Source organism: Nanorana parkeri, unplaced genomic scaffold (assembly GCF_000935625.1).
Source record: "Nanorana parkeri isolate BGI_ZX_2015 unplaced genomic scaffold, ASM93562v1 scaffold127, whole genome shotgun sequence".
NCBI lineage: Eukaryota > Metazoa > Chordata > Amphibia > Anura > Dicroglossidae > Nanorana > Nanorana parkeri.
Window position 1 is genome coordinate 1,380,631 of NW_017306395.1, and position 23,288 is coordinate 1,403,918.

Genomic DNA, 23,288 nt, shown 5'->3' on the forward strand with positions numbered 1-23,288 from the left:
GGCAAAGGTGTGGGGGTGAAGAGGCGGGGGGGGGGGGAGTTGACCTTTATTTTATTCTGAATCAGAACATTGGACTTCTCTTTCTTTCATAGCCCTTGTTTCGTTTTTTAATTTGCCCTTTTAACTAAATGTTTGACCAAGGCATATAATGATCATCATATGAAATTTGAGGGAGCCCATAGAAAAGGGTCCTGTGGGTTTTCATTGGAAGTTCCAACCAAAAGAAAACTAACTCTTCAGTAAATGGTGATCAAGCACTGCAGCATGGCATTGACTTGGTCTTGATTCTTGGTGGTCTCCAGCTCAATGCTCCTCAGCGGCAGATATTAAAAAGAGTGTAATATAATGTCGCTTCCTGGTGTCCAGCAGGCAGATGAGGGTATATGAGGGCACCTGACCTATGTCAAGTCCATTGCAAGTATGAACAGGTGAAGTAGCTACACAATCTCAAAAATGCTTGGGTGACAAGTCTCTGATAGAATCTGCCATTCTCCAACTACCAGACTGCACACCACATTTTAGTTACCGTACTTGTGGTAAGCAATAGGTTCAGCTTTGCTGGATGAGTGCTTGTATGTGGTACAGGAGTCACAGAATGGCAACTTCCAGATGAGGTTTAATACTTATTCCCAGTGTACTGGTTTCTCCCAAGGGTTCCTGTTGCAAGTGTGTGAAGTTGAGTTCCTACTTTGCCCCATTCACAAAGTTTCACTCTTCATGATGCATTCTCCATATCATATCTTGAAAAAACCTTACAGAAAAAAATGGACCCCCCCCCCCACCAAAGATAACATATTCAGTATATCTCGGCAATACATACACATTTACCCAGATTTTGTCTCTAAGTACAGAAAAAATATTTGATGACCCGGCCAGAAATTTAATGAGCTTCTAACTACCTGTTTGAGATGACAACTCTGCACTGAAGTCCCAAGCAGTTTCAAGCTCTATGGACTACAGAACACTTCCCCCTAGGTTATGGTGATAAGGAGAGGGGGAGGCATTCTGTAGTCCTAGAGGATTTTCTGTACTATTAAAACACTTCCTGCCCGGAGATGCAATGCTTTCTCCATATATTCAATATGGTGGGTGATCATAGTCACCCTTTGAACAGAAAGTGTTACTGGCAGGATCACCAGCCTGAAAAGTATAGAGAAAAAAATAAATCCAGCTTCTACATTTAAAGGTGCCCATACACCTTACGACCATCGCAAGACTTTTGTCTTGCGATGGTCGTATGCTTATTGAAAGCTCGGACGATCTGCCCACCTTGGACGGGCAGTTCGTACTTGCGATCATCGAAAGCCCGCCCCGCTGAGGGGCGGGCTTCCGATGACCGCAATGCAGAACGGGCAGTGTGCGCGTGCGCACACCGGCCCGTTCCACAGCTATCGGACGAGCAGGCTAGAAACCCACCGACAATCGTACGATTCTCAGCGGGTTTTCGAGCATGTTGGTTCGACAAAAGACGTGCGACCGTACAGTAGAAACGTCTTCGTTCACACTGCCCGATTCTCGTACGATCGCGGGATTTCGCCCGATTCTCGTACGAGAATCGAGCAGTGTATGGGCACCTTTACACTTAGTTAGCTGCAAAATATTTGCATATTTGTTGTTGGGCAATGCAAGATTTACCAGGAAGTACCAGGTTTTCTTACAAGCTCCAACATGCAGGAGAGAAGCACTGGGAAGGTAGGTATTTACTCCAAGTGGTGCATGCCATCAAGTGAACCTGTTACTTTGCCTAGTCCCAGCAAGGTTCACTTTAATTATTTCCCTTTGTTTGAAAAAAAGGTGACAAAAAAACCCCACGATAGTACATATATCAGCACACAAAGCAGCTTGTTGGAGGAAGGACAGCAGAAAGTTTAAAGTACAGCACCTTGTGTGTGTAATGTTTATAAACCAGCTGGAGCCAACTATAAATAACTAATCCTCACAGTGAGTTGACTGTAGAGACCTTAGGAATTCCCTTCAGCTTTAGTGTCACGGCTTGCAGACTTTCCGAATCACATGACCAAACAGTATGTGCATGTACTGTCACTCTGGAGGAAGTAAAATGTAAGATTACCTGCAGAGAATATTAACCGTGACTTATGATTTTATTTCAGCGCCTCGCTGCTCTCTGGAGATCTCCACTCAATTATCCTTTGTACTTGCAAATTAAATTTTTCTCATGCGTCAGAGACAATATATCTGCATTCACTCTAGTAAACATTGCCCATTGTATTCTTACAATGCTGTAAAAATTCCTCAGATGTAAACTGAAAACTGCTCAAAATATAAACGTAATTTTAAACAAATGTGTATAAACCTTCCAATGCTTCCACTGTGGACAATAAAGGAATCTCCCGCTGGGCCAAGCTTCAGTATCTTGCTAGTCGGCCCCGCTGACTCTTAAAATCAAATCAGATTATTCAGGTATTTTGACGGCCAGCGGGGCCAACCAGCAAGATACTGAAGCTTGGCCCAGTGGGAGATTCCTCCAGCCACACAGTTTAGCGTAGATGGAGGAATCTGTTAGACTTTTTCCATCTGACCATAGAAAATCTGCAGAAAATCTATGTGTATGGCCAGCTTTAGAAGTACGACCACACTACACAGAGGGGCCTTGACGAGGCAGTGTGGCTTCCGTCAGCTTCCAGGGCTCATCTGTCCCTTGTGTGAGCCCTGGACAGGCGTGGAGGGTCTCCCCTGATAGATCAGAGGAAAGATCTGTGGATCCAGCCACGGATCTCTCCTCCGATCACTGGACCCGGACGTGATGTGGACGTGATGTGTATTACATCACTTCCGGTGTCACTGGGCACGTTCTCCAGCTCCTAGAACCAGAAAAAGCGGCTTGTGAAGCAGATCTCTGCTTTATCAGCTTCTTTGGGGTCCCTAGGTGACATTAGGGGTCTGAAAGACCTCCGACGTCTCCATAAAGAGGACCTGTCACATTATATTTGCTATTACATAAGGGGCTTGCTAGCCCCCTATGATATAGCAATAAAGCGGAGTGTAAAAAAAAAAAAAAAAAAAAAAATTTGTAAAAAGTGAAAAAAAAGCGATTTTTTTTTTTTCCTTTTAAAGTCCCCCCGCCCCCTACGCGCACGCACATACAACGGAAACATGAGTAAGACATTGCTCTGGGCAGCAAGTGGTTAAGGAGGGATGGGCTTCCTCTAGCCATACCTGCACTCGATCTGTCCAATGCCAATAATGCAGAAAGATGGTGGCTCTCACAGATTAGAGTTAGGACCACACCACACAGAGGAGCTTTGATGAGTCAATGCGGCTTCCACATGTTTTAAAAAAAATTGTACAAACTAAAACCTGTTTTTAGCACGAGTTGTGAGACAGTGTAAGCGGTTTCTGTTAAATATAGGGGTGAGCTGCTAACACACAGTCACTAAGGTGTCCAATTTTGGGATCTCACGTAGCTGAAATGCTATCCACTTTACCATTTGTACATTTTTTATTCAGCACAATACTCAGGTGCTTAAATTTAGAGCCAGAGCCAGCTTACTTGACTAAGCAGGGTGAAAAATCACCCATTGTCAGGAGTTAAAAATCTTTTTATTATAAACAACACAGTGTATTACATGTGTTGTTCCACTTGTTTAGTTTGCCTCTAAGAGCGAGCACTTCATCCTAATATATTACAAGCAGGGGCCACACGCAGTATTTATGCAATGTGTTTTATGCAGTGCCATCAAGGTGCTTTTCCACAAGAATTATTTCAGCAGAGGAATAACTGACAGTTATTCAAGTACGTAAGGAATAAAGCACTTGAGAAGGAGGATGTGCCAGGGCCAGGCTTAAAATGAAGCAGGTTACAAAACGCAGCTTATGTCCTTTGTCTGGGTGGCATGTGTTTGACAGCAATAATAACCACACAACAAAATAAATCCGTAAGATTTTACAGTCCTGCTGGCTTCAAACACTAGCGAGTGCACACCATGAGAAAAATAAAATAAAATGCACACCATGAAATTAAAGTGATAAAAAAGTAAAAAGGCTTTTATGCCCTTTCAAATGCTGATTAAAAGTTTAAAAGTTTTAGTGCACTGAGAATTCAGATGGTCCCCTGAGATCCTGTTTTAGGGTGGCTCCGTTCCCTTGCAGGGTCCTATGAAGCCACCCTTGTGTGTGCTACTATGTGGTCCGTGTTACCACAGACACAGCAATGCAAGCCACTCCCCTGCTTTCTGCTTCCCATTCTTCCATCTTTCTTTCTCCATACAAGTAGATGGACAGCTGTCGGAGACCGATCTGTCCTTTGTGATCTGAAAAGGAAGTTCAGGAAAGCTGATCTGAGAGAGTTGGAGCGGTTTTGAAAGACGAGGACTAAGTTCTTGAGCAAAAATGTAAATAAATAAATTGCTGGGCGATGTATATTTACTTGATCTGGCTTGATTATTGAAAAAAAGAGTTTAAAACGACTTTAAACATAGCATGTACAGTGTGGATTGATGAAGTAGCAGTAGTAAGGCAAAATAGGAAAAAAACTCATCGTATTTATGCCGTTTTAAAAAGGAATTGATCTGCACGGGACAGCCTTGCTAAGTGCAGTCCTAACCCATAGATAGGTCAACCACAAGTGCTTTTTTCCACCGCAGCATGTTGCTGCACACTACACCGCATTGCAACATGCTACGGTGAACAGAACTATATAAAATGTCACTTACTCACATTTCAATAAAGTAAAAAGAAAAAAAATATATATTTACATTTCACCACAAAGTCACACACCAGGGCCATGCAGTAGTGCATGCTGCTGGTGTGAATCGACCTTTAGGGTTAGTTCACACCAGTGTGTTCCGGCCCGATTCTGTCCTGAACGCACTGGATCGCATTGCGGGGGGCTCACATTGTTGTGGGGCAGGAGGGGGCGTGGCGGTGCATTAAACACTATTTTTTCTGACCGGACCGCAGCCATTGATGTACCATGCGTTCCCCTGCAGCCAATCGCACTGCGGCTGGAGGGCGTGGCTCCCTCCCGCCCCACAGCAAAGTGAGTCGGCCGCAATGCGATCCAGTGCGCTCTGGCCACAATCGGACCGGAAGGCACTGTGGCTGGTGTGAACTAGCCATTAGAGTTAAACCCAGTTGCCTTTCTAGCTTAGCAGATTACTTTAAGTTTTACTTGCAATGTATAAGGCCATTGTACCATTTTAAATATGATCTTTTATAAAAGCGACATATCATTTTCAAAAACATGGACTCGGAACTAAATTATTATTTTTGTTCCAAGGTAGATATTTTCATAACACAAATAACTGCCTGCCTAACAGTACTACATGAAGGAGGCCAAAGTCAGTCTTTCTGTAGCCTACCACTTCTCTGGAAACCAGAGAAAAGGATGCAGCAAATAAATACATCAAGAACTATCTCATGTGAGGTAACACAATTTAAAATGTATTATCAGCAGAATTTTCCTGTGAAAAAGCACTGCTGCAATAATTTTTGCAACTGTAATCGAAGGTGCTGCCTGAACACGTTATACGATGCTTGTGCTGACGCAATGGGAAGCTGAGCGAGGAGAACACAAATGTGTCTGGAATCTTCAACTCGGCACATATCAGAACTGGTGGTCAGGGGACGGGTAAAAATCAGAAGCGTCCATTAAAATAACCACTTGAACAGGACCTAACCATGATTGGAAAAATAAAATCAGAAACTTTCATAAAAGGAAGATAAGGAAATGTGTATAAGACAGAAGTACTGCACTTTTGCCCTAGGACAAAGAACTAGCTGTTAAATGACACTGTCAGCCAGTCAAGGGAACTGGACCCAGGCTGATAAATATAGAACAGAGGATCTGAAACTATGATTAGTTGCAATAAACCACCACAAACAATGCACAGTTCTAAGTGGTATTTGTTTTATCCAACGAAAACCTGGTCTGACATACATTGCCATTCCTGCAGGAAATGCCTATAAATTTACATGATGCTGTCCGCACTTTTATGACAATGTTAGTTCACATTTTGTATGATCATGTTTACTTTAAGAATTACCATATATACCACCCACCAAAGATGCCAGCATCCAATCAGTATAATAACCTCCCAAAAAGGCAAACATGGTTTGCCATTGGTAGACGCCATGCAGTAGAAGTGAGAATATTCTGTGGCAGTTGCACAGAAACCATCTGCTGAGGTGAGGATGATTACCAACACATCACACTCAGAAAAACAGATATAGAATAACAGGTGAGGAAATTCAATGAAAAGCCGGAATTGTTTAAGTGCATACTTGGTTCTAGTAAGTGACTCAAAAGTCAGCCTGACAGCCAGGTAATGGGCATTCTTAGAAGGAGAGGATAGCAATAGTAGCCTACATGATTCATCATATCTGGATTCGCTTTTAACAGCAGCTGAGGTTTTCCAATAAAACTAAGGGTAACAAATAAAGCAGGGAATTGTATGATTGCAAGCCAATTGCTTTAAACCAGTGCTACTCAACCCACTTTTGAGAGGGTCACCACATGCTTTGTGCTGGCCTAGGTGAGAGGCTCCTCAGCCACCTCCTAAAAGCAGCAGGGTCAGTTCTCCGGCCGCGTCGCTACATGGCGCTGCAGCACCGGCAGCCGAGGAGGATCAAAGAGAGGGGAGCGTGTGGGAGTGAGGGGAGTTGAATGCCGGCTTGACCACTGGCCACCAGAGAGCCCACATTGTACACCAGAGAGCCCCATTGACCGCGAGAGAGCCCCATTGACCGCGGGAGAGCCCCATTGACCGCGGGAGAGCCCCATTGAGCTCACCTGAGAGCCCACACAAAAACTAGTATTGGTGCATTCCTAAATTTTACCATTGGGGGTCACCACAAACTAGCAAATGTTACCAATGGGTCCCAGCCCTAGAAAGGTTGAGAACCACTGCTTTAAACAAAATCAGAAGAAGCCTGTGAAGCCCTATTATAATGTAAGATGACAACATCCACATACCATAGCCCAAAGCAACCTTAAATTTTTTTTTTTTTAAACCCAATCTATAAAGTGTAACAAATGTCCCCTATGGCAATTCTATCATTAAAGGACTACCAGCATGAACATTTGTTCTAAAAACTGACAAGCATTTCATAAATAGAAAAGTTTTGGTTATACAAACTTTATATAAGTGTTAAATAAAATAGGGAATGGTTAAAACCATGTGCATTTATTTTTAGTTGTCTCATCGGGGAGATGTCCCTTTAGTTCGAGTCATAACATTTCCTATATCTGTCTGACAATGGTCACCAGGGCAAAGAGGGTGAATCTTCCTAAGGCCCCGCTTTCACTTTGCTGTGTATGAGCACAAAGCAGGAGACCACATGACACGCTTGTGGATTCGCTTTTTTAATGGCACCCCAAACGTGGTAAGTAAAACATGCATCTTTGCCCATGTATTGACCCACAATAATGCATGGTCAACAACCACGTGAAACTTGCACCATAAAATCTTTCCTGTGCATTCATTGGAGGTCAAAGCGCAATGTATAATTGTTTGATCTGGATTCATTACTGAAAAAAAGTTTGAGCATTTAATAGTACTTTAGGTGCAATGTGCTCCTGATCATTCACCATCCAACTACAGAGTGGGGTGGGCCTTGACCAAGTGACGAGGCAAAAAAAATAATATTTTAGCTGCTTGCCTTCACTCCCACTCACTCGTCGATGTTCTGGCTTGTCCCAACTCCTGCCACGGTCCTGTACCCGTCCACCCTCCCTAATTTTCCAAGCATAGATATCTCACAACTACTTCACACTTACCTCAGCACCTCCAGTGTTTATGTCATCTGGGTTGAAATCTTTCACGTTGTTTGCGTCTGCACAGGTTTCCATCCTAAGGAAATAAACACTGGAGGAGGCAACAGGCTGTCATGCTGCGATAGGTAAGTAGCTAAGTGGGCAAACCAAGTCCATAGCTGAGATCTCATGCTAAGACTTGGAGTTTGTGATTAGCGGACATGCAGTAGGTTGGTCATCCTTGGAAGGAGGTGGCAGATGCCCAAAGTAATTTAAGATGACTACTAATAAAGGCACAAAACAATGGAAAGACCTACATCTTTTCTATCATCTTCTGACAGCAGGATGTCCTGCATAATACACACAGAAGACATTCATAACATTTCCTTAAACAGACGTACAAATCTGTAGGCTATTTATAGAACCACTAGAATACATCTGAAACACTGCCATTAGGTAGTTATGTCACCATCCAGAGTAGATCATGCCAAAGCCTGTGGTAAAGTTTTGGATTTATCCGCACAATAGTATGGACAAAATATTTTAATAGACACACACACAGCTTTGGGGAATCTATCCACGGTTACACAAGAAAACATGCACAAAACAAACCAATGTTTATTTTGTAACTAAAATAAAGAAAATCTCTTAAAAGACGTTGGAGCTGCGAGACCTAAATCTTGTCCTGTGTAAGTAACTTACACAAAGTTAAAAACGTCTTCCTCCTTGTCAGGTGACAGTGTTCAGGCCTGGCAACTGGCTGCACAGGCCCAAGCACAACATCCTGGGAAGAGGTAACACCCATTTCCACCAACCCTGAATAAGCAAAGTAACAGGTTCTCTTTAAAAGCAGAATCTAAATGAAAAGGTTCAAATGAAGAACTGATAAAAACAGCTTTACTTAATGATGTTATGCATCATTAAGTAAAGCAAAACAAACATAAAACTGTGCATGCAACGAAAATCAAATCAACCAGAGCTACATAATGCAGAATACATCTGACAGTTTCAGATTATTAATATACTATTAGATACATATCAGGCAGAGACATTCCTTCCTTCACAGCTGCCCAACACAGCAAGAGAAACATCTCCATAAGACCTAAATGCCATCCCTTTGTGTAAAAAATGGCCAACTAAAGACATGTACATGTCTCTCACACCCCAACTGCAATATTCATACTTGTTACAGCAACAGCAGGTAGATGCAGCACATGTGCAATCAGTCTTGCTCGTAGTTCTCCATATAAAATTGAACAACTTGTGTCAGCTTTCACAATTTCAAATCATTTTGAACTATCAGAATCACTTGCTATAGATCCCCAGGGAATCTGTAAATGACTAAGTTGTTAAAAGCCATGCTTAAGGCTGGGTTCACACCTGGGTGTTACTATAGGCGCGTTTTGTTAGCTCGTTTTTAAGTTCAGTGAAACGCGCGTTCGACGCTCGTTTTTATACCTCACTGGCGGTATGATATGTTTTTTTCCCCTTTATTTTCTCGGGGGTTTTTTTTTTTACTTTCAAACTTCCCGCCGGTTCCGCCCCCCTGCAACGCGGACGCTCGCAAGGGACGGAACCTGGAAGACGTCAGCGGCCGGAGGACACAGCGGGGATCGCGACAAGGTAAGACCTACGCTGTATTCCCCAATGTGGCTCGGGGTTAACAAAGCTGTAACAGCTCCTGTACTTGTTTGGGCGTAGGGCGTTTTTCAGAGCGTTTCCAGGTGGGAACCATGCCCATAGGAGTTCATGGGATTTCACTTGCTGAGTGTTTTTCAGCGCTTCGATCAGCGCTGAAAAACGCCCAGGTGTGAACCCAGCCTAACAGATTCCTAACTTGCAAAGATGAGGGAGTGTATGCCCACCCTTAAATGACATCAAACAAGCACCCTAAAAATAATAAGTGCACTAATATAGCACATTAGCCAATGCAAAATTAATGGTCACATTCAGTAAGTGTGCAAACTTTTACCTTTCTTTTTTGATCCCTTGAGAACAGTCTTTAAGGGTCGCGATATTTCTAAAAATGTGCTTACACTACAGAAGACGTACACCCTAACTGAATCCTATTTGCTAAAGCAATCTGTATCGCAAACTACCACATTGTAATAAACACCGGAGTTTTACTTCCCCGACACTCAATTTCCCCTAACGTGAGCCTCCTATAATCCACTATAGACATGAGCATTTAACAAAAGGGCATCTGGACAAACTCCGACCTCTTTTCACATGCCTGTGTAGCCTCAGCCTCTAACCAAGGGAACACAGTAGCCTGCACTGTCCTGGGCTCATATTCCAGCTATCCATAATATAAAGATAATGCAAGTTTTGGCTAGTAGCAATGACAGTCACTCAGCACTAAAGATGTTGACAGCAACATTTTCATGTTTGGTTTGAGTGTACCTCCACTGAGTCAGGCATTGCCTGACGATATGATTATCTTTTATTATTGGAAAAGTGATATGGGTTGGTTTAAACTCAGAGTTTCCCACGTAGATGTTCATTTGAAAACCACAAAGTACACACTTCTCTCAATATACTCCCCTCTCTAGAAGGTAAACAGGTAATACAGGTCTTGTAATCTTATAGCAGCCACATGTTGCTTCTTGTTTTGTAGTAGTCTGCATAACCATCTCCACAGTGCTGACAAATGAGGCATCCATAAAAAAAAAACAGGAAAGTGACATAAATTCAAGGGGTTGAGCTACAGACAACTGATAAAACATTATACTAAAAGTCTTATGCACAGAAAATAAAATAAGTGGCCACACAGCATCCTAATATATTTCAATTGCTTTCTAGTGTAAATCCAAAATCAAAACCAACAGCTCATCAGATGGTATAAGAAACAGAGGTTTCTAGAACATCCTTTTTTTTCTATATTATATCCATATGCCTCTTAAAGCACCAGTCAGGATTTGTTTCTAAACTAGGCTTTAAAACACCGAAACAAAAATTCTTTGGGAATTTTCTTTCCCCCAGCTTTTGGAAACATTTATCAAAAAATATTGCAACAAACATACCAGCAGGGAACATCGGTCTACAGTATAGCTATGGAACAGTACCACTGTCGTGGAGCACACAAGGTTTAAAGTCTCAGCACAACTACAACTACTTAATTTTTGATGACTGTAAGCACCAAAGATTGGCAAATCTTTCCTTGTGGATTGCAAAATCATCCCTTACCAAGGTTTTCTAATTGGGTTTTATTACTCTTAAATATTTTAGTATTAAAAACAGAAGGATAATAAACCTATTCACCAGTATATTTTGGGTAGTGAGGTGTGGCTTGATCTGTACGCACGGACACCAAGGTTTCTGTTTATTGTGAATAATGAGAAAACAGAGTCTGAGGCTAAGGAAAATCGTGAAGCCTATACAGTCTCCTGTGAGTATACTGTAGAATTTGCTGCCGGCCAGCGCTAAAGGCAAAGGAATAAAAAGGTCTTCAGCAGACTTGTCTGCCGTTTAAAAAAACCCAGGAGGTCCTAGTAATACAGAGTATTGAGGCAGCTGCCCCTTCTTCTCTATAGGTTCTTTAAAGTGATGGGCAGCCTCATGGAGGCTCGGAAGGTCGAGTTACATTTTAAAATCACAAGTTGAGATTTGCATTTAACCTTAGCCAGCTATACCGCTGGATCTGCTGGTCATTTTGACATGCAGTTTTGATTGAAGGTTAACAACCACTTCTTATGCATTTTTTTCAATATATGCTCACTTTGAATTGTGCAAATTAATTAATGTGATCTCGGATCATATGACCTCTGAAAGCAGCAACACGTCCAACATAAGCTTTATAATATTGAAATAATAGTATTTGAGGATGTAGAATTTCCTCAAGTGTACTTTCAGAGCACCCTTGTTTACCATCTATAAAACCATCCGTCATCAGACAGCAAATCAATGTTGACACACAGGAGCTCTCACAGAGCTGTAGGAAGAGGAGTTCCATGGGATACTGGTTATGAAGATTACTAGACTCCAAACTAATCCCAAATACGTCAGTATAAAAACAGGCCTTGTTAACACTTCATTCACAGTGGACCAACTGATACATTACCGAATACTGTACTAACTATGTACTAATGGTCAATAACTAAAATGAGACTTTGTTCATTATTAAGCATCTCTGGGCAACATAAAAAAGCAAAAAGTTTGAACATACAGTACTGTGCAAAAGTTACGCAGGTGTTGAAAGAATGCTGTAAATAATTATTTCAGAAATAAAAGTGTTTGTTTATTTTTATCAATTAACAAAATGGAAAGTAAATGAACAGAAGAAGAGAAGTCCAAATCACTTCTTGTTCTTTACACTGAAAAATAGTTGTTAATGAGATTGACTGTATGTTTGGGGTTGTTGTATGGTTGCAGGATAATTTTGGGACCAATCACATGCCTCCCTGATGGTATGACATGATGGGAGATGTATCTGCTTGTATTTCTAAGCATTGAGGACACCGTTTATCGTGACCAAATCCCCAACTCCTTTGGCAGAAATGCAGCCCCAGACTTGCAAGGAACCTCCACCATGCTTCACTGTTGCCTGCAGACACATTTTTGTACCGCTCTCCAAAAGCGAACAAACGGCCTCCTGCTACAGCCAAATATTTCATATTTTGACTCATCAGTCCAGAGCACCTGTTGCCATTTTTCTGCACCCCAGTTCCTATGTTTTTGAGCATTGTTGAGTTGCTTAGCCTTGTCGCCACATCGAAGGCATGGCTTTTTGGCCGCAAGGCCACAGAAAAATGCAGCAGGTCTCTGGAATGATAAGTCAAACTTTAAAAGCATTTCCCTTACCCATGGCACCTAAAGTGCTCAAAAGCCTAGAAATTTTGGTCATGTGATTTCTGTTAAACTGGAGCATCTGTCAATATTAGCTCTATACCTTGGTTAAGTATTTCAGTGCTACAAGTGCCCTTTATCTATTCCCAGCAAGAATGTAAGCCATAATTTTCCAAAGCAAGATGTCCTGCACCAGGAGCTTCACACCAAACTTTTTTTCCCCCCTGAAAAGAGTTGCCTCCTTTATCCTGCAATGGCAACATGTTGGGGTTAGGTAGGGACATAACTTACATGTCAATACCAGCAGTTTGTTTAGTGTGGAAACGCCAAAGTTATATAACGTGCATCAAGTGAAAGAAAACTCTCTAAACACAAGTTCACACTTGTAGTCATGATTAACATCAGCAAGGAAATTCTTAAGAAACATAAAGAAGGAAATTATGACAAACCAGCATGTACTTAACTTGAATTTAAAAATTTCCTTTGTAAATAAGTACTTTCGAAACATTCAAGGAAAACAATTCACTTTCAGAAGGTCATTCTGTACAACCCATTTGATAAATAATTTCTGTGCTTAGATGAGCTGCTTACACAAGGCAGAACACTGCCCTTTGTTGTTTATGTGCAATTAAATTAACTCTTTCTTTAGTGATGGCATTATATAAACAAAGCATCGCTGTAAAAAGTTTGAATTAAAAGGAGAACTATGAGGTGAGTGATTTTCACTCACCTCATAGTTCTAGCCGACCTGTGACAATGAGATGGTCACCTGTCGGCTCAGTAGATCTGGAGGTGAGCGAACACATACCGGGCTGGATTCCCCCCTCCCCGCTCCGATCCGCCAGCGCTGACTGGCAGAATGGACGGGGGAGGGGGTGGGTACAGCTGGCTCTGCCTTTAGATAGGCAGAGCCAGCTGCCAGTCACGCAGCTGGGCGGATCCCGGCACAATTGTCAGGATCCGCTTCAGCGTCTCAGTATACCGCGAGCAGCTGCTCGCGTTATACTGCGGCGTCTCAGTATACCGCGAGCTACAGCTCGTGGTATACTGAGCCTAGGGTGACGGGAGGACGCTAGTTTGTGTCCTCCCGTTACCCTAAGGAGAACTATGGGGAAAAGACTTAACCCCATAGTTGGCCTTTAACTATCCCTAGAGAAGTATACATGCAAGCTATGCGGCTTCTGAAGCACACAGCATGGGGAGGGCAGTGCACACAACAGCATCTATTTTGTAGTCAAAGCTTTGCCTAGCAGTCTCCTAAAGCCTAGTACAAACTACAACTCAGGCAGAATCCCAATTTAGCGACACACTGCTCATCTTTCCTCACAGCACAATGTAGACTGACATGTTCTACATCTCATTCAAACAACTAAAAAAAAAAAACTAAAAAAAGGTGTCCAATTTATTTTGTTTCGATTAATAATTTTTGGTTTTGTTGACATATGCAAAGAAAGCATGATCAGGGGAAATGGGAAACTGGATACTTCCCAATTATCACAGTCCAGAACCCTGTGTCTTTTGGGCAATGCTGTCAGTTAAATCACTATAATTACTACAGCTCAGTAGAAGTCATCTCCAGCCCACTATTAACTGATGGAATATTTACACACACGTCTGGAACTAGAGCAGTGCAGTAATTGTTAAGCTGCTGGAGAAAAGTTGGTTCCCCTCCAGTAGGAAGAACCACAGAATGGGACAATAAGGAAGAAAGCCGATGCTGGTCAATGCTCGGCTGCAGAACAAAGCTCATAGAAAAGAAAGGGATTTTGTAGTGAGCCCACGAGCTGAAAATCCATGCGCCCCATTTCCCCTGCTATTGTGTGCTGACACTCTGTAGTAACACTGCCAGAATACATAACCAGTGACTGTAGCGGATTGGCAGACAATGTTTGACCTGACTCCAACAAAAGTCAATTGAAAATTCATTTTATTGAACAGAGGGCTGCCAGTAGGTCCATGCACTGCTCAAATTTTGGCCTAGTCAAAAGCACTCGTCTGAAATTCAAGCAGTGTATGGCCAGATTCAGTGCAAGCGTTTCACTACCCTTGCTATAGCCAGAGAGTTCTAAACCCATCAATCATTTAAAACTAACTTTGTAGCAAATACATTTGGGCCGTCTTGCACCCATCCGCTGGTATCCAAAACTTTGCCACCCCATTAGGTCAGTTAATTTTAGAGGTCTTTCCTGAGCAGTTTGCACAATAGCTGGCACTTGCCAACTTTTATTGGTTATTATGTAAGACTTAAATCGCAGTTGTAGCAGCCAAGTCTGGCCCATTTGGGGATTCTTATCTATTGAGCCAGCTGTTAAAATGTTGCTGTTTATAGCTCTGTAAAAACAATTATATGCATATAATGTGGTGAAACACATCAAAACATGGATCTTCTAAGAGCAAACAAAAATTCCATGGACTGTTTAGGAAACATACAAGTAGAAGCATAGATATGATATATTTAATGATTAGGGTTTAAAGGCATGTCATACAAGTTAATACCTACAAATGTGAGAACATTAAAAGTGACATTAAACCCTCAGATTTTTTTAACATACCGTATATACTCGAGTATAAGCCGTCCCGAATATAAGCCGAGGTACCTAATTTTACCACAAAAAACGGTACCACACAAGCGCTTGCTACACAAGCTGAGGGCTATGGGCATAGATGAGGTGGTGTGTACGTGGATAGAGAACTGGCTACGGGTACGGGTCCAGAGGGTATCTGTAAATGGCACCTTTTCAGACTGGGCTAGTGTAATGAGCGGTGTGCCTCAGGGTTCTGTGCTGGGTCCCATATTGTTCAACTTATTTATTAATGACATCGGGGAGGGTGTTAACAGCGATATTTCCGTGTTTGCGGATGACACCAAAATGGGGGGGTAATAGACACGGACTTAGACATTATAACATTACAGGAGGACCTGGATCAAATAGGGGAGTGGGCATTAATGTGGCAGATGAGGTTTAATGTCGATAAATGCAAAGTAATGCACTTTGGAATTAAAAATTCAGAGTTAGCACTTACCGGTAACTCTATTTCCATTAGTCTTCCAGGACAAGCCTGCCAGCGTTTCTTCTCAGTCACTACTGAGATCCACGCTGTATTAAGCACTAGCCGAGCCCTCCCCTTCCTCCTGCGCCAAAAAACGAGGCTTGGAACGCACAAGCCCGGCGCCCGTAAATGACGTCACCCGCGCCGGAAGTGACGTACGCGGCCACCCGGTCTGGCCGTGGAACACGTCCCGAGGCCCTGAGAACCGGACAGACCCCTCTGAACGGCGGTCCACCGATTCCCCTGACCAGCCAAGGGGGTTTCGACAGCAGACTGCCTTGTCTCAGGAATGGATATACGGTGTCTGTATTAGTTTCTATAGGCTTGTAACCTGAGCCAGCACTACAGGAAGAGGCCCTGAGCTGCAAAGGGAAGTTCTGCAGAGCATGAGAAGACATGAGTATTTAAAAGGAAGAGCAGCAAAGAGAAGGGAAACAACCATGGATTACAGTAAGGCACACATTACAGTATTGGTTTATGTTAAAAAAATCTAAGGGTTTAATGTCACTTTAAGAGGAGAGGAGACTGTGCCAAATTCCAAAGGTGTTCCTGTTTAGTGAGGAGGCAATTCATTTATTTCAGTTGCTAAAAGTTATACAAATAAACTCAAGACAGAGAACATGTAGGAAAAAAAATGCACAGTAGTCTTCAGTGGTGGTGGAAAAAGATGCGGTTTGTGGTTTATCTGTGGTCTGTCCTATACGCTGATAAAAAGATAAACTTGCAAAATAATTTTCCAGTGCTTTGGGTTCAGCTCAGAAGTATGTTGCAAAAGGAAAACAATTTTGTTTAATTGCTGGAGACAAAGAATTCTTTCACGAGGACTATGCTCGAAAAGAATGGCAGAATTATCAGAAGAAATTTTTTTTGCCAGGGGCTTAATTTGATTATCTATAGAGAATTGAAAAGAACACAGTTGGAAGCCATTTACCTCACCAGGGATAACTACAGCTTATTTAACCTCTTGCCGTCCGCCCGTAGTAAAAAAACGGACGGACGGCACTGCAGCATCTGCGGGTTGCCGTCTCCAGACGGCAATTTTTTTCTGCTCGCGCGCGCCCCCTAGCGGGCACGCACGGGCAGAAAAGACCCGCTAAATGCACACACCCGTAAAAATTGGTTGTCAGTTCACAGCAAAATGCGCCCCACAAATCTTGAGAAAGGAAGTGGAGAGAATCCCCTCTTGAAGATGCAGCAATGGGAGTCTGACATGTGAAACATTATATAACTTCCACCTATGCTGAAAGAAGTCTGTTAACAGAGCTCGGTAGGTTATGACAGCAGCAAAACCACCTTTAGGAGGGCAGAACCTGAAGTTTCAGTTAAACAAATGGAGGTGCAAAGTAAACTGCTCTGTTGTCTCCTTAACTAACCCACTGCGCATTTGGAATCTGTTGTCAAATACAAAATTCCTTTTTTTTTGCAAACTATTTATACATTTTCAAACTTTTTAAAGAAAGAACAGAAGAAAAAAAAAAAAAAAAAAAAAAAAAAAAAAGAAGAATAAAAAGGCACTAGGAAGTTTCAGAAAACAAAACAGATAGCAATACATACACCATAGTGGGAATTTAAAAAGTCATACTGGAGGTACATAAGATGTCCATGGAGAGACACAGGAATTCTGAAACAGTGGAGTAGTACGCTGCTGCCTACAGGAAATTTGGACACTGGCAAACAAGAGAAAAAAAAAAATATTGAAGGACAGCCCCCATATAACCCTGCATTTAACCGTCATGCCTCAGCATCGTGATCAAGCAGCAGATAAGAACAATAAACACAGAGGGGCAGGGCATCTGTCTCTCAATGAACTTCAAGAAAAATACTTTATGGTAAGTACTAGGGATGCACCGATACTAGTATCAGTGCCGAGTACTTGGGTGAGTACTTGCCCAAATGCTCTGATGCCTAGCCCAATACCTGAGCTTCCAGTATCAGGAAGCCAGGCTGCGTGTAATGACTTGTCGCCTAGCTTCCTGTTTGGTCGGGAAGCCGGCCAATGAGGAAGCCGGACGGCAAGTCATTACCCGCCCCCTGGCTTTGATTGGGCAGAAAGCCGGCTTCATGCTCCATTGTCACCTGGTGACTAAGGAGCAAGGAGCCGGCTTCACAGCAAATCAGGAAGCCGAGCTCCGTGTAATGACTCGTTGCCTGGCTTCCTGATTGGTCGACGCTGGCCAATCAGGAAGCCGGGCAACAAGTCATTACACAGCACCTGGCTTCCTGATTTACCAGAAAGTGGGCTCCATGCTGTCTCATTACTTGGTGATGAGGGAGCATGGAGACGGTTTCCAGACTAATTGGGAAGCCAGGTGGCGAGTTTTTACACACTGCCCGGCTTCATCAGGAAGCCAGGTGGACTCAGGCTGCCTTTCTAATGAGACTTCGGATATTGGTATTCGGTATCGGCGAGTACCGACAAAAAATATTGGTACTTGTACTTTATACCAAAAAAACGATATCGTTGCATCCCTAGTAAGTACAAAAATATTATTTCCTTTATCATCCATTGAGGGACACAGGAATTCTGAAACCGTTGGAATGTTGAAACAGTACAACTGAGGGGTGGGCAACAGCCACTGATGGATCAGAGATAGAGCAAGGATTAAGGCCTGGTTCACACCTGTACGTTTTGTAGCGCGTTCAACGCTCTACAAAATGCTCAAACATGAAAATCCCATTGTTTTCTATAGGTATTGTTCACACGGGATTTCCATAGATAAAGGGCTGCATGTGGTTGTCTGCTATTATACCCTGTAAAGCAAAGAGTATGGAGCATTGCACTTTCCAGTGTAGGTCAGTGTACCTAAACTGTTATGTTGGCAGACAGATTTTGGATCAGAGTTGCCCCGTTGGGAGCCAAATCCCCCCATTGGATAAAAAAATATTTTCAATCCTTTTACTGAAGAAGCTTTATGGTATGGCTCCCAGCCTCCTAGATGCAGCGAAGGCACAGGAAGCGGGGCAGCGGAGGCACGGGGACGGGGAAGCAGAGTAACAGGGCGGGACAGCGGAAGAACGGGTCGGGACAGAGAAGACACCTTGGCGGCAGCGAAGGTGGTGGGGTGGGCGGGCAGCAGGGGAATGCGATCACAGCAGTATCTCCTCCCCGCTGGTGCCAGCTGCAGTGATATGTGTCCCTACTGCCTCTGCCTATACAAGCGGGGAGAGCAGCGGGGATTGAAAGGGACAAAGATCTCTGCAGCCAGCACCAGCAGGCAGGAGAACGGAGGAGCGGCAACTAATCGATGATGAGAATCGTTGCCAAGCTTTAGGCTCTGTTCACACCTAGGCGTATCGAATATGCGCGTTTGTCGCGCGTTCCGTGACGCGCGTTTTTACCGCGAAACGCGCGTTTCCGAGGGCTACTTGGTTGTATCCCAATAGAAACGCCTGACAAAAATGATGCAAAGAAGCTCATGTACCTTTTCAGGCGTAGGCCGTTTTGTAGCTCGTTCAGACAGGCTGAAATGGCCTGGATGTAAACAAACAAGGGAGGAGTAGCAGTCATCAGTTTGATGCAAGTTTACCAGGGGAGAGAAGTTAAGGTTAGGTCCGGTCAGGGAAAAGGACTTGAAAGCACAAATGCAATTTATTTATTTTTTTCAAGTGCCTTTATCATTTTAGGTCAGACAGCCAGGCAACTAGTAATTTCATCAGGAGTTTTTCAATGGCAGAGCCTCCATTGTGGCAATGTCACTTTAACATTGGGATGATGCAGGATCTAAAACAGTGGCTCTTATCTCTAAATTCCAGATCACTACAATCAGAAGCTATGTCATTTTAGGAGACTTGAGTAAATTTTGACGATGTTGGAAGATGTTAAAGTCAGCCAAGTAAAAGAAAATGAGGAGATGACCACAGCATCAAAATAGTCAGATTTATGCATTTATATATAGTTATTATGCACTATTAACAATATATTATAAACCATCTTACAAAGTTTCAGGAAAATTGGATGGCAAGAACTGAACTGCTGAACAAGCAGAAAATCCTAAACTAATATCATGACTAATTCAATTTGACAACAGCCAACTCCCTTATTTGTCTAAATAATAAGAAGCTAGTTTAAACATTTTGTGTGAACAGATCTAAAACAAAAACAGTACAAATCATCAGGGGCACCACAAGCACCAGGCACACATTGCCCTCACTCCTGAGGAACCACCTGACAATTCAGTCAACACTGCAGTGCCCATGGCATTGGCATTGCAGGGCCGCTGCTTCTCCGTGTTTTACAGTGGCAGTTCAGAGCTTAGCTCCTCCTTGACTCCAGTAACATGACACAGCCAAGGGGAGGACTTCCACTACCTCTCAATTACTGCTGCATCAGGTAAGATCTGTACTGGGTGGTTCTCTGCTGTGAGGGAGGAGTCTGTACTAAGACTTTACTGTAATAGGGCTGTGGGGAGAAATCTATACTAGGAAAGTATGAGCTTAGGGGAGGGATATAATTTTGCTGAACTCTGTACACTGGCCTGTGTGACACATACTTCCGACCCATGCACTCTGCGCTATGCACTCCTGACCACTGCACTTTTTGCCATACACGCTCCTGATCCCTGCACTCTCCATGTTTCAAACTCTTGAGCCATTCACTCTGTGCTATACACACTGCTGAGCCCTGAAATTCCTGCACTGTGCACTCCTGATCTTTGTACTCTGTGTGTTACACACTCCAGGGCCCTACACAACAAACACTATCTTGTAAATGTCATACTCCTGACCACTTCGCTCGGTACTATATGCTGAACTTTATATGACAATCCTGACCACCGCACTTTCAATACATTACATAATCCTGAAGCTCTTTATTCTAGGGTGTGTACAAAAAGCATATGTAATAGAAGAGATCAATGTCTTTAAATTAGTATGCTGAGGTTTATGTGTGTCTGATCTCTCGCACACTAAAGCATATTCTGTAGGTAAAAGGACTGTGGCATATGTGTGCTGTGTATACAGTGAGGAGGTTCAGGTTTTTATTAAACCATGCCCCTTTAAGCCATGCACTATGCAAACTTCCTCATCCTTCTCTTCATCTGGGTGCCCACAGGTGCCCCTGCCTCAAGTCTTTCGCAATTCTAGCAACGCCCGTGAAACTCATACATGGATACGTGACAGGAGAACCTAAATGCAAGTGTCTACAGCTGCCAGCATAGCACATTATACATGCAATGCCTTGGAGCCAGCTCAGATATTGAAGCTATCCAAAATGTGTGGGATAAGGGGGGACAGTTTCAGACTCCCAAACTGGAGATTATTACTGCATATTGAGGTCCCAGAGTTTGTAGAAAGGTAGTTTGTAGGAAGACATTCTGGAAGCTGGCTCACTGTATGTGCAGTAACAACTGATTTAGCAGTTGATGTTTGCTTTGCGTCATCCAATTATATGCTATTATTTAGGGATGCACCGATACCGGTATTTTGGTACCGAGTACGAGTACCGATAATTTTTTTCCGGTACTCGCCGATACCAATTACCGAGTAACGGAAGTCCCATTCAGGAAGCCAGGTGGCATTAAATGACTCGCCACCTGGCTTCCTGATTAGCTGGGAAGTCGGGCAGCGTGTAAAGGGTCGCCACACGGCTTCCCGATTAACAAGAAAGTCCCCTCTTAAGAGCATGGAGCCGCTTCCCGGTCAATCGCGAAACCGGGCAGCCTGTAATGACGTGCTGCCTGGCTTCCTGATACCGGAAGTACTCGTGCTAGGCATCGGAGCATTTGGAGCATTTGGGCGAGTCCAAATACTCGGAATCGGCACCGATATCGATACTAGTATCGGTATCGGTGCATCCCTACTATTTTTGTAACAGACGTCTAACTTCTGCACTTTCACTGTACTGCCAGGTCGACACTGACATCTGTCTAGGGTGCAGAAGACAAAGTGTGTCCAGAGAAATCAACAGATCTGATATCAGATTAAATGTTGCATGTAACTGTATCCCAGCACAAGTTAAAGGTGCACATACGAATGAAAATGATGATTGCGACACACATTGGCTATCGTTGCACACGCCAGAGTGAGAGCAATTATTTTAGGGTGATGTTTCATGGACAACTTCAAATTGATGGCCTGTAACGTACGGACAATTTTGGGCACCAACATTTTTTTTACGTTTCATGGGCGCACAAAATTGTGAAGCTTGGCATATTTGGTATCTATTTACACATCCAGCCTAATTCTAGATTTATTTAAAAAAAAAAAAAAATTATATGGTGCTTGTGTACACTAAAAACTTGAATGTATTTTTGAATACATTTTTTGAATGTACATTCTGAAAATTAGGCTTGGTGTAACTGCCACCATTTTATTCTTCAGGGCCTCTACTTTCAGGAAATACATAATTTTAGAGGCTTAAACTTGCATTTAACATGTGTGCAAAAACTGCACTAGCAGTGAAAGAGTTAACACAAGAGTACTGCTGTCCTTTCATTTTCAATTACAGAAAATCAAAACAATTCACAGGAGGATTACTAAACAGTGAACACATTTGCTCAAATATCAATGTTAAGACAAGCTATGGTGGATCTGGCAAAATGATATCAGCCACCAGTATAAATAATCTGTTTGCAATGCGCAAAGTGTATACAAATATTACGGCATATCAGCTAACCATAATTTGCCTTTGCACTGATAGATTTGAAAATCCACCTGCAAATCAATTTTCATATATTGTAGCTGAAGTTTTACATAAATAAATTAGATAAGATAATAAAGCAAAAGCTGGTCTGCTGCCATCAAGCTAAAAGTCTATGTTGCTTTTCCCCCCAAACCTGGATGCAACTTTTTTTTTTGTATTCGTACTTTACGCCTTCAGGAAACACTATCACCACATTATTATATTCTGCTAAGGACAAACCGTCTTCCAAATTACAACACATGCGCTGTAGGTTTCCAACGAATGTCTTACCTGATAAAATTCTCGCAGCCAATTCTTCTGTAAATTTTCTGTCTGGAACAAACAAAAGAAAGAATGTTACTACATAGTGATCCTAGTAGAACTATGAGCATCCATCCCAGTAATATATATTCTAGCTCATGCGTAATTATAAAGCCGAACCACAAAATGCTTATCCATACTAGTTCTCAAAGTGAGCAAATCAGTACTATGTTATATAAAAATACCCTCCTCTAAGCCTCTAATCAGTAATACGATACACAGAAATACCCTCCTCTAAGCCCCTAATCAGTAATACGATACACAGAAATCCCCTCCTCTAAGCCCCTAAATCAGACTATGTTACATAAAAATACCCTCCTCTAAGCCCCTAATCACATTTGAGCGTGAGCGTTGTAGTACAATTTTAAGGTTTGAGTGATTTTGTTTTAGCCAATGGAAAGGTAGTTACTAGGAGGAGGAGAAGGAGGAGGAGGAGACTGTTAAACCACATGGAAAATGCATGTTATGTGGACATTTCAGGTGACTTCATTGAAGTCTATGGGATACTACCCAACAATAGCCGATGTATTTTTTCGATCGACACGCAACACAACACTCTGGAAATAATAGGCTTCTTTTTGTGAGCAATGTGGACCAATGTGACAAAACACACAAGTGTGAATGGGAGTGTTACAAGTGTTACTGAGAACACAAAGTTCTCAGTAATATGTGCATTACATTTATTACGCAATACAAAAGCAGAACAAAATAAGCATAAAACTTAAGAACTAAACTAAAACTAAACACTATACTACAAGTTTAAGCTCAACTTCTTTAAAAGTAAAATTTTCCTGTAGA

At 42.5% G+C, this 23,288-nt stretch overlaps 1 protein-coding gene across 2 annotated transcripts in view; it reads right to left on the reverse strand.

Annotated features, from left to right (window-relative positions):
• INPP5A (inositol polyphosphate-5-phosphatase A) overlaps window positions 1-23,288 on the reverse strand; it is a 337,691-nt gene that overhangs the window by 214,012 nt on the left and 100,391 nt on the right. For both annotated transcript variants that reach the window (XM_018553704.1, XM_018553705.1), the window contains exon 2: window positions 22,461-22,502. In XM_018553704.1, the coding sequence (XP_018409206.1) occupies window positions 22,461-22,502 (42 nt within the window). The remainder of the gene's footprint in view (window positions 1-22,460; window positions 22,503-23,288) is intronic.